This window comes from Anneissia japonica, unplaced genomic scaffold (assembly GCF_011630105.1).
Source record: "Anneissia japonica isolate Jap-2015-1 unplaced genomic scaffold, ASM1163010v1 scaffold1810_len1271414_cov176, whole genome shotgun sequence".
Taxonomy (NCBI): Eukaryota; Metazoa; Echinodermata; class Crinoidea; order Comatulida; family Comatulidae; genus Anneissia; species Anneissia japonica.
In genome coordinates this window covers 1,042,895-1,054,927 of record NW_022702449.1, presented here as the reverse complement: position 1 = coordinate 1,054,927, position 12,033 = coordinate 1,042,895, and the positions used below count along the sequence as shown (strand labels likewise).

Sequence of the window (12,033 nt, the reverse complement as noted above, 5' to 3'; positions counted from 1 at the left end):
AACTATCCATTTTTCTTTGATCAAAAAACTGAGTGTGCACATATATAGTCATAATGTGCCTATATATGGTCATGATGTGATGTCATCATGACCATATTTAGACATACATGTTTTTGGTCATTTACATTATAGCCCTGTCCACACTATCAAATTTTCTTTGACAAAAAACTGTTGTATGCTCATATATAGTCATGGTGTGCCTATATATGGTCATGATGTGCCTATATATGGTCATGATGTGATGTCATTGTCAAATAAAATTTGATAGTCTGGGCTCTAGGTGAACTAAAGAAATACTCATACAGTATTATGTTACCATATAGTGTGATGCCTACTTGTTGGTCATATTTGGTAGTGTTGAATGCTTGTGGAATACATATATTCATTATTCTTTAAGTGTCCCTGTATTTATTCATTATTGATCTTTGGTTTTAGATGTATTTAAATTTGGTTTTAAAATTGTTTTTCTCATACTTTAGTGAAGATCCTTGGTTCCACGGTCCCTGGTTTGTGCACCCGTCCGAGACGGAACATCCACCTACTCGGATGTTTTATAAGAATGAAGTTTTCCTCAGTTCAATTGAAGATACGAACCCTATGAGAAGCATCAGTGGAAAATGCGCAGTGTTGGGTCACAAGGATTATATCTCATGTAAGTAGAAATAGTAGGAGGATTGGATTAGATTTGATAGCTTTGGTGTGATACACGCCAAGAATAACCCATGAAAGACCTGAGACTTAATTCAAGTGGGGTCCATCTGATAGTGAATTGGGCAGTACACTGGGAAACAATCCCTTACTCTTTTTCGAAGAGTGTACTGCGTTCTTTAGTGTGCATAGTGGCCATTTTACACACAAGACCAACGGCTTTAACATCTCATCCGAAAGACGGTGCGCTTTTGGAAACTTGCATTTCAGCCCTCCAGCTGAAACACAAGGAGAGCAGTAATGGAAATTAAACCGGGGACCAAGAAATTTTTGCTGTTCAGCGCACACACAGTGGCCAGTGGCTACTTCTTTTTTTTTTTCTTTTTTTTTTTTTTTGCAAATTGTGATTTAAATTTTTATTGAATTTTAACTGTTCCCCCGTAAAGGTCGTCCAACTGAAATAGCCGAGGAGCATGTGTTCATTTGTGAATCGCAGTACAAGGAAGCAGAGAAACAGATCCGAAAGATCAAACACCTAAAGAGGTTCACCTCCCTCTCCAACAAAGTTATTGACGATGAGATTTACTTTTTCAAGAAACCGATCACGCCTCTCAAGGAACCGTCCCCGCTACTGAAAGCCCAAGAGGATGAGGAGGAAGAGGATAATGATGATGGAGAAATTGAAGATGGAGAGTCGCACATGGGGGAAAGTGATACAGGCGTCGATTCTGAAAGTATCACTTCAACCCCAAGAGCAAAGACAGTAAGACCCTATTGCATTTTATCATTCAGTATTCTCTTGTTAATCCAGTGGCGGCGTCAGAAATCCTTTGACAAGAGTTTCAAAATCCTGACAGGGGGCCAACAACAACCTCAGCCTCATTATGTTTATGGCTGAGGTGAACAGATTTTATGCATTGGCACCAAGATGGTAAAAATGCTTTTCAAAGCAGTGTTCCCGGAAGAAATCGCTTTACTACTTCTTCTGACAAGTACTCTGGGTTTTCTAACAGGGGTCCTGTTTCCCCTTCTTGGACCCCTGCTGACACCACTGCTGTGTTTATTTATAATTAGATTTAGAGTGAATATATATTGCTTATGTATGTGCTTATATTATATTAGTCCACACTAGCATATCGATATTATCTTATTGCTGGCTTACATAATTTTATACAAATTGTATAATTTTGAGGGCATAATTTTGAGAATTAATTGGTAGTGGGATTAAAAAGCATTCTAGAAAGTTTTTTAAGTTGTGCATAACATCATATGGAATTGCAAATAGGCCTGTTGGGATTGGGCAGATGTAAAATCATTAATTTCATTTGTCTGGGTTTGACATAGGTGCATTTGTTGACATGTAAACTAATTGATGTACCTGGACTTAAAATGTCTCTTGAATTCATGTATGGTGCTATATCTATGTTTAATAAACGTGTGATACCACACGGAATGAAAGAACAGTTATGTTGGTGTTTGGGTAGATGGTGCAAAAATTGATATTGTGGAAACTAAAATACTGTATTAACTTAGTTTATGATTAACAATAGACACAATTTGATCTACTTAGGTGCACTTCTTTTAGGGTAGCGCCCTCTTCTGGGAGTCTACCCGCACCAAGCTTTACCTAATGCTGTGTAAATTTATTGCTACTAACATCCACAAAAGTGAGATAGTATGAGTTGATGAGAGGATAAGGTGGTAGAGGGAGTGAGATGATAAGGTAGAGAGAGAGAGAATATACAATGTGATTGCTTGAGTAATAAAATGCCACTCTACACTGGATTTGAAATTAGTTTTTAGATATAAATAGTCCAAATGTTCCCCAAATATTAAAGAGATATTGATTGAAGAGTGGATCTGCCTGTGTGCTCCAAGTAATATAAAATGTAAAAACAGTGAGAAGACCATTTACAATCATTGAAGGTTGACTTGCGGAACAAAAATTTACTAAAATATAATAAAACAGATATTTTGATAGTTTCTGCTATCTTTATCAACCTTATTTATTGCATATATATCCATTTTCTATCTTTAAAAGTCATCCATGTTGGGTGATGGGCATGTTTTTAGAATCTCTGATTCCGCTATAAGATGCTAAAGGCCAACTCAGACAGCGTCGGCCGACGCAGCCCGACCCGATTTATCGTCGGGGACAGTCTTAAGCCGTCGTGAGAAATATTAAACTCGTTTAATATTCTACTATGCGACTGCCCCCGACGCACACCATCGCGTCTGCGTTCAACTCACACAGACCCAACGCGACAACAAATCGCGTCAGCCTGTGTCGGCCGATGCTATCTGAGTTGGCCTTAAGACTTTTAAAAATCTACTATTTGCAATCACTAAAGTGTGGTGAGCCTGCAGTACCTGTATGAATATTTGCGTGCATTTGTTTGAAAAATCTTATTTCAACTCTTATTTTTTTTTTCACTAACATGGGTAGCACTTTTCTTTTACCTGCCTTTTCTCAGAAATCTCGCCACGCAAGTGGTTTTATTTTGTTTGCAAGCGAAAACCGACCAGGTGTCAGAATAGCCAATCCCAAGTGGTCTTTTGGGGAGATCAGTCGTGATATAGGCCTGAAGGTAAAGAACCATCGACCTTTGTATTTTATTTCTATGCTGTGTTACTAAATTATTAGTCAATTTGTTGATTCAATTTTGCTTTCATCTGATTATTCTGACCAGCAAACTTTAGATTTTATATTTTCACATGTCTCAAATTATCATAATTCTTTTAATGTGATATTTTGAAACATGTTATTCTTACTGTATATATTAATTAATAATCACAATTAATTAATATTTTATTTTTAAGATTGTGTTATTGAACAAGGAAAACTATTTTGTTTGTATTTAATTATGAATTTGTTTTTAATAATATTTTGTTATCATTCATTCTTTAATGTGGTGAAAGGATAACTAATCAGTATGAATTTTAACAACTTTTTTCAATCATCTTTGCCAATGCTTATATTAATTATTTAAACAATGGGATCTGAGGTCAAAGGTTAAGGAATGTTAAGTTCAAGGATTTCTTGTCCATAATGTTTAAAATCTGTTGATATTTTATCTAGCCAGTAGCGTTAAATATTATTACCATTATCTATTATTTTGTTTATAATAGTTTTGTAGTAACTTATCTTAAATTTGCTATACATGCTTAAATAAACTAATTGCTGTGTTGACAATGCAGAAAAAAATATAATAAACACTAATATATTTTAATATTTTCAATAATATTGGTGATGTTTACGTGCCTATTTTAGTGGCGAAATCTAACGCCAGAACAGAAGGCAACGTATGAGGAGAGAGCATCAGAGTGGGCCGAGGCTCGGGCTGCTGAAAAAGAAGCCAACATTCCTCTACCGTCAGCTGGTTCCGTTTGTATTTACGAGTGCCTCTGGGAAGGCTGTGACCATCAGTACGAGGACCGCATGGATCTACAAACGCACACAATAGAATTGTCTGGACATATTAAAAACACTGGTGAGAATGGTAAGTTGTAAAAATGTCAAGCGATTATTGAAGTGAACTGTTACCTTGTACCTGAAGGCATTCCTTATCAATCAATTCCATTTATTTCAGGCAATGTCCATATCAAATTACAAATAAGATTAAGAATATACCTGCTACAAATTAGAAATAGAAATAAAGAAATCAGCTTACATCATTAGCTAAGCTATTTTCTGTCTATTTCTGACTATTTTTCCAGCTAAAATTGCCATTGTATTCTAAATTTACCACAAATATAAAGCCATTAAGTTTGTGTCATATGTTCATCATACAAATATGAAAAGGAGAAATAATAACAAGTGGCATATTAATTAATAATCATATATTTGTTTTATCGTGTCTCTTCACAGGCGAGAAGCAATTTGCATGCAAGTGGAAAAATTGCCCAAGATATAAGAAAAATCAGTAAGTATTGTGGTGGAAGGGGTGATAAGAGGGGAGAAGTGGGGTTAAATATGTAATAATGTAGTATATATCAGTGGCAGGTCTAGGAATTAAAAGTAGATGGGGGCCTGGGGAGTGACTTTCACAGACGGAGAGTGTATAAAAAGAAATTATGTTTATGATACCTCTAGATGGCCGGAAATGACACTCTTGGACTGAAATTTGAATATAGTTTCTTTTTTTCTACATTTTTTTTTTATCATTTTGAAAACATTTTTCAATCATTTCTGCTAATTAACAGTTTGCTTGTTCTACACTGATTCCATGTTTTTTTCCCCTCTTCAGACCTTTCCCTGTGATGGGACGTCTAATCCGTCACTGCAAGGAAGTTCACATCCGGCATGCAGCCAAGTATGTTTTCCCCTCGCAGATCGGACGCAACTACTTCTCCTGTGAGAGTGTCCAGAACGGCTTGAACAATATTCCTCCTGGACAGAATGCAGTAATGGGCATCGTGGGTCCGCCCACACCAGTAGGTATGGCAGCCCGTCAGATCTACCCCAGCCTTAACCCAGCGTTACAAGGTGAACACGCAATCAGATTGAGTAGTAGACTCCAGCTTCGCCACCTAGTCATTCCACTCTTCAGCTTTGTTGATCTGCTTCTTGTAGACATAGCAATCTTCTCGGAGCATCTCTGAAAATTAGTTTCATACGATTTTAGCGAGTAGCTTTGCAGTCTGAGCTTAACAGCATTATTTTTAGATTTTAAGCAAATTTTATTACTTTGAAACTAATGAAGTTTTAATCAATAAGTGTATTCATCGTCACCATTATCAATGCAATCATGGACATTTGTTGTTCTTTAATTTTTAACTTTACTATTCTTGATTTCATCATCATACCATTATTTTATCCTAATCCTGTGCATTGCAAAATTATATGGACTGATGCGACGTGATGAGTGAAGTTTTATAGCCAGGTGGTTAAGAAGCTTGTCTTTCCAATTCCATGGTTCCATTCCTGTTATGGCAACAAAATGTTTCTCACGATGTTTGGCATATTTTTGGCCTTTGTGCCTAAAGCTGATAGAATAAAAAAATTAAAAAATCTAGATGACGAGTATACATTCCATATAATTACTACACGCTAGTGCCAAGAGCTTTCGGTGATGCTGATTGGTTGGTCTAATCTTGGAGCTTTCCTGATTGCGTCGGGAACGGCTTTAAATATTATCATCAACATCATCTTTTATCATCGTCTCTAGCATTCTGATAATATAATCACTATTTTAAACATAAATGCATGTTTTTTCGATAGTGCAGCTAATGTCTCTGCTGCCCTCGTTAGTCTACATTCAGTTATTCTCTGTTCCATCATCTTGTGCTCATTTCTTTATTTCATGTTATTATTCCACTAATCAGTATTTAATTTTAGTTAGATTAAACTATAAATAATAATCTTTTACAGTACTATAATGCACAAAGGAAAAAATCACATTTACAGACAACCCTAAACAAAGCAATATTGTAACAAAAATAAAATACAAGAAAAACATTTATAAAAATAATTTTTAAAACACCATGAAATATTTATTTAAAAATTATTCCTAACATTTTCATTTACATTAATAAATTACAAAATTGTGATTCATATTTTTTAAATATAATTTATTTAGATATTTATTTTAAAATTGTTGCAGGTCAAATGCAAGGCTATCCTCAACAAGGCATGACAGCACAGTGGCACCAAACCCCCGGGGGACAGTGGCAGCAACAGATGCCACAGCAGCAGCAACCTGGCCAGTTCATGTCACCAGGTCAAGTGCCACAGCAGTATCCCATGAATATGATGCCACAAGGCATGGTACCACAACCAGGACAGATGATGCCACAAGGTAGCAACTTTACATAGCTTCAATTTTTTAAATTGATTTTTATTTTATATATAGTTATTAAAATTGTACATAAAATGTGGAAAGTTTGCATCCCTATTTATACAGAAGCTCCCTATTTATACAGAAGAGTCAGATGTTAAGTTATTAACAACAATAGGGTCAGAGGCTAAAATGTTAACTTTCCCAATCAAATCATCATTATTATGATTTTTTTCACAACTTTATTATTACTATCTTAATGATATATTATTATGTTATTGTTGTTGTTATTATTATATATTATTATTATTATTATTATATTATTTTTGTTGCTTCTGCAGTTATTGTTATTTTTCTTGATTTTGTTATTATTACTATTGTTGTTTGTTATATTATTGTTATTGTCATTGTTGTTAATACTGTAATAATATTGTTATAACTCTTGTTATTTTTTATTGTTATTGTTTTTATTGTATTATCTTGTTTTAATGAGATAGTGTACCTTTGAAGCATTAATTGTATAAAATGTTTTATGTTCCTCATTTTTAATGTTTAAAAAACAGAATAGTTTAATGACCTTTGACCTGACCAAGATGAAAGATGTACTGTCCATTGCTTGTACATTATGTAATACCCACAATAGCATGATGTGTATATGAAACGCCAATGCATGATATTTACTTCTAATATAGGTATGATGCCATACGACCAGTCTCCAATGATGATGCCTCCTCATCCGCATCCTGGACATCCCCCTCCTCTACTTCATCATCCTCCACCTCCTCCTCCTCAAATGCTAGGCCCTCAGCCTGTACAACCGCAACAACAACAACAACCTTATCAAGGTGTAAAATCAATTTAAAATCTTATTTTTTTTTGCTTTATCTCTTATTTTAATAATCACTTTCATTCCTTTTCGCCACCAATTTCATTTCTTTAATATATATGATTTTGACATAAATATTTTTTTATTATTTTTATTCACTTTTGTCTCACTTTTTACATCTTAATTTTCACTTCACTTTTTAAAAATAAAATGCTTTATAACTTTTATTTTTAAAAACTTAATTGTTAATTCTTATTATTTTTTTCTAATTTTCACTTCATTTATTTATTCATTTGTATATGGGAATTATGTCCATAATACTGCAGTGGATCTATTTACATCACTGTAACAACACACTTTGAAATGATAAGTTCATTATTAAATATTATATTTCTGTTAAAACAATACAAGCAAAACATTTTCCAGCAAATAGCCAAAGAGCAACCCTGTTCACTGCCTAAAAACTATCATTGACAGTGACAAATTACTATATCTAGTGTTTATACAAAAAAAAAATTCTCATCTCATAATCTTCAATAGTTGCTTTTCATTTTTCCAGCATCCTATGAGAATGTGTTAACCCAATATATAATTCAGCATATTTAAATTTAATTTATGTTTTGTTCAATTTTTTTTTGTCGCCGCATATTGAACATAATTTTTGTTACCCCATATTGAGCATCATTTTTGTTGAAAATTATAAATTATACAAATAGCCAAAATATTACTCAAATTGTGTTCCCTTCATTAAACTTTCTGGTTCTCAGCCTTTCATATATTAGTTGAATTTGCTCATTTAACGTCATTCCATTTTTTTTTACATGTATGTAGCAATATCATTCACACTTTTGCATGTAAAAGAAAAGACAGCAGCATTTTTAAGACTAACTTGTTTAAAATTTAATCTCTTAGAATTTTTGCATGTACATAATTTGCTTACTTGTTTTTGCTTGGGCTCTATAATTTGTTTACTATTACTTTTCAGCAGGGAAAATACTTTTTTGGGATTTGAAATTGCTTCGGTGACTTGTTCATTTCCACTCAAGCACTCAGTTTCTTCTTTCTTTCTTTTTTTTTTTTACAATGCTTTATCACTTAGCTGCTTCTTTTTGTTGACTATATTGATAATTTTTATTCATTTTGTATGATTTAAATTTGTTTCTTAACTTTGGAATTGAAAATCGTTTAAGAAAGCATGAAAATTTGATTGGTTACTGTAATTTTACAGAGTGGACTTCTAATTAAATATTCCTTCCTGAGTTGAAATCTGGAAATTTCAGAATTTTTTGCATGCCTTGAGCTCTAACAATGTCATGTGGTTTCTATAATATATAAAATTGGAACAATTTTACGCAAAAATTAACTTTCATAAAACATGCCGTAAGCCCAGCCCTGTCCAGACTATCAAATTATATTTGACATGTGACATGCCTAAATATGGTCATGATGACATCACATCATGACCATATATAGGCACATCATGACTATATATGGGCATACAACAGTTTTTTGTCAAATAAAGCTTGATAATGACAGAGTTTAAATATATACTGTCTGCATTGAACCATTAAACTTATATCATTTGACATGAAAGATAAAAAATAAGCTTATATCATTTATATCGCTTACTTTCTATATTTAATAAATCTGTGTTTAATGAACCGTTAAGCCCCGCCCCCATGGATATTGTTGTTCACATGTGTGTCAGCAACAAGCGCATTCTCTCAGCCTTGTTCCGAATGGTCAGTTCTAATTTTGATTGACACACTCTGTAATTCTGTTACCAGATTTAAATTGAAAATCAGCAAGAAAATATTTTCCTTGCCTAGTAACAGATACAAAATAGTACCTTTGCAATATATAGTGCACCCTCCAATTGGAGACCCCTTCCAATTAGAGACACCTCTAATTTGAGACCACTTTTTCAAAGAACCAAGTAACAAACCTTCAATCTTTTTTACACAAAGCAGACCCCCCCCCCCCAGTTAGAGACCATATTCCAAGACCACCCTAAATTTTCAAGCCCCAGAGATGGTCTCGAATTGAAGGGCAAACTGTATATCCTTAACTTGTCTGGTAATCAATTTCGAAATTTTGTAATTCAAATTTGGTAAATTAGCAAAAAAAATTTTTTCAATCTTTATAATATTTGAAATTTTTAACTTATTTGGTTGTTTTAAATTAACAATTAATGTTGTAGTGAAATACTTGAGAGTTTTAACAGGTTTTAATACAGACAGTATATCTTGGCAAGTTGGCTTATTTTTTTCTTTAGATTACATTGTAAAAAAAATTGTCATCAGCTGTGTTAGATGTGCCACTTGGAAATCAAAATTTTAATAATACTCCAGTACCATAAATAAAAGTTAAATCTATTGATATTGGGTTTTTTTTGGTTTTTTTTTCATTTTGATTGTATTTTACCATGCTTCTCTTTCCTAGGTGTTCCAATGAACCAGGCCAATGTACAACCTCAGGCACCACCTCAGCCATTATTTGTTGCCCCACCCCCTAAAACTCAACGATTATTGCATTCCGAGGCCTACATTCGGTAAGGTTATATCACTTTTGTTTACCATGAAGGGGAGTTTTTATAATAACTAATTAACTTTACTATTTACACATACTTCTTGAAATAAATATTGAACATCTTCAAATACATTGAATTTAATTTGTCATGTTTTTCATAAGGAAGATACCTACTTTGTTGGAAAGTCCCTCGATGCAAGATTGTATGTTGGGTGAAACAAAAGAGGGCGCTATATCTCTATACTGTATACTGTCTTCTATAATAACTATTTTAACACGTTGACTGCCAGACCTTTTTTTAAGGTTCCTTCCTGTGTGCCAAAACAAGTTTGCATGTATAAACATGCTTTTTTAAAATTTTATCTAGTCATACATCTAATATTGATGTCTAATAAATTGGCAGGAAAATATTATGGGACGAGTAAACTCATCGACGGCACTGCGAAAGCACTTTTTATTGACTATGCCTTGTACGCTTTTTGCATGGGTTGGGCGCCCCCACTTGAGCCGCTCGAGTGTACTACCGGCAACATAACACAACAAACATACGTATGTTATTTGTACGTTATAGTCTAGGTGTATATTCCCTGAACTACCAGCCGTTGAATTTGTGGTTCTACAATCTATGACAAAGAAGTTATAAATGCTAGAATGTTACCCCTATTTTGAGAAGGATACTCGTCCCTGGCACCCTCAGCAACACCCTGTGAGCGAGTATATACGTTGCTGATAGCCAACGTGTTAATGAATGTCGAAATCCTTTTCTGACATCTTTAGATACATTGAAGGACTAACCCCACAGAAAACAAGTGTTGGAGACTGGGAAAGGAATCTTTATATTCGACCCGAACACCTGCCACCAGTTTCAGACCAGAGAGTGCGCAATGTTGGACAGTGGCTCGAAAATAAACCAGCAGATGGTGATATCACCAAAGCACTGTGGAAACTGCGCGACTATATGTTGAATGATGCTTTGAGGATCGACCGTGCTTACGAATTGTAAGAATTTATTATAGATAATTATTTGTGACCCAAGATCGTAAAAGGGCTGTAAAATCGCACCGTGCTGTTTTGAGAAAGCCCCAAAAGCCAGAATAGGTGGTAGAATGTGAATTTTGTGTAAATTGAATTTTAGTGCAATAAATAAAGTATAACTATTAATCTTACTATTCCTAAAGTTGTAAAAAGTAAAACTTACTCATTTTCGGATGGGAGTTAGTGAAAAATGAATAGAAACCTGCCAAAAATAAAGGCATTTTTCTCAAAACTTGATTTAAGAAAGTTGATAAGATGATAATTATTCAAACGGTCATAACTTTCCCCCTTTTCCCCAAGTTTCTAAATAACAGATCTCCCTCGAATTAAACACCACCTCTAATTAAAGACCACTTTTCTGTGGTCCCAAATTAACAGATGTTTTTGGTCCCAAAAGTGGATTGGAGGGAGATGTGTATTCAAAAATCTGTATCTCATGTACTATTCCTGAGTTTTTGTCGAACACCCTTTTTGTGTCTTAGAAAAATAGTTTTACAATATAATATATCAATATTTTTTTGTTGCACCAGAGTCTGGCATAAAGTATACCGTGTTCTGTAATGAATAAACCTACATGCGTTTGTTATTTATTGCCTTTTTTTTTTGTTATTTTCCAGTGAAGAAGATGAACCAAAACATAGAGATGATGACATCATAATTGAGGTGCAGCGGTGACCTGACAGATACAACATCTAAAAAATAATAAATTATTGTGTATAAATGTGTTTGTTTCAGTGTTAACATGTTTACTAGATATTTAAAATTGTGGCCAGCTTTTTGTACTTGTTTTGGGACAGTAGGACAGTATAGGTGTTCTGTCATATTCCACTTTTGTAAATTTAACTCTGTACACTCTTTATGACAAATCCTTGTGATTTGCCCATATAAGTACATGATATGACATCATCATGCCCATGTATGCATGTGATGTGACATCATCATGCCCATGTATGCATGTGATGTGACATCATCATACCCATGTATGCATGTGATATGACATCATCATGCCCATATATAGATGTGATATGACATCATCATGCCCATGTATGCCTGTGATATGACATCATCATGTCCATGTATGCATCTGATGTGACATCATCATGCCCATATATGCATGTTATATGACATCATCATGCCCATGTATGCATCTGATATGACATCATCATGCCCATATAGATGTGATATGACATCATCATGCCCATGTATGCATCTGATATG

The 12,033-nt window shown here is 34.1% G+C and overlaps 1 protein-coding gene across 7 annotated transcripts in view; it reads left to right on the top strand.

Annotated features, from left to right (window-relative positions):
- LOC117103881 (protein polybromo-1-like) overlaps positions 1 to 11,812 on the top strand; it is a 37,561-nt gene extending 25,749 nt beyond the window's left edge. For 4 of the 7 annotated variants that reach the window (XM_033244506.1, XM_033244502.1, XM_033244500.1 and 1 more), the window contains 11 exons: positions 480 to 652; positions 1,095 to 1,411; positions 3,123 to 3,236; positions 3,920 to 4,148; positions 4,517 to 4,571; positions 4,896 to 5,134; positions 6,252 to 6,446; positions 7,118 to 7,270; positions 9,694 to 9,802; positions 10,558 to 10,779; positions 11,433 to 11,812. In XM_033244506.1, the coding sequence (XP_033100397.1) occupies positions 480 to 652; positions 1,095 to 1,411; positions 3,123 to 3,236; positions 3,920 to 4,148; positions 4,517 to 4,571; positions 4,896 to 5,134; positions 6,252 to 6,446; positions 7,118 to 7,270; positions 9,694 to 9,802; positions 10,558 to 10,779; positions 11,433 to 11,490 (1,864 nt within the window). In that variant the 3' untranslated portion in view covers positions 11,491 to 11,812. The remainder of the gene's footprint in view (positions 1 to 479; positions 653 to 1,094; positions 1,412 to 3,122; positions 3,237 to 3,919; positions 4,149 to 4,516; positions 4,572 to 4,895; positions 5,135 to 6,251; positions 6,447 to 7,117; positions 7,271 to 9,693; positions 9,803 to 10,557; positions 10,780 to 11,432) is intronic. The other 3 variants (XM_033244503.1, XM_033244504.1, XM_033244505.1) reach the window with 3 other exon arrangements.
- Positions 11,813 to 12,033: the final 221 nt, after the last annotated feature.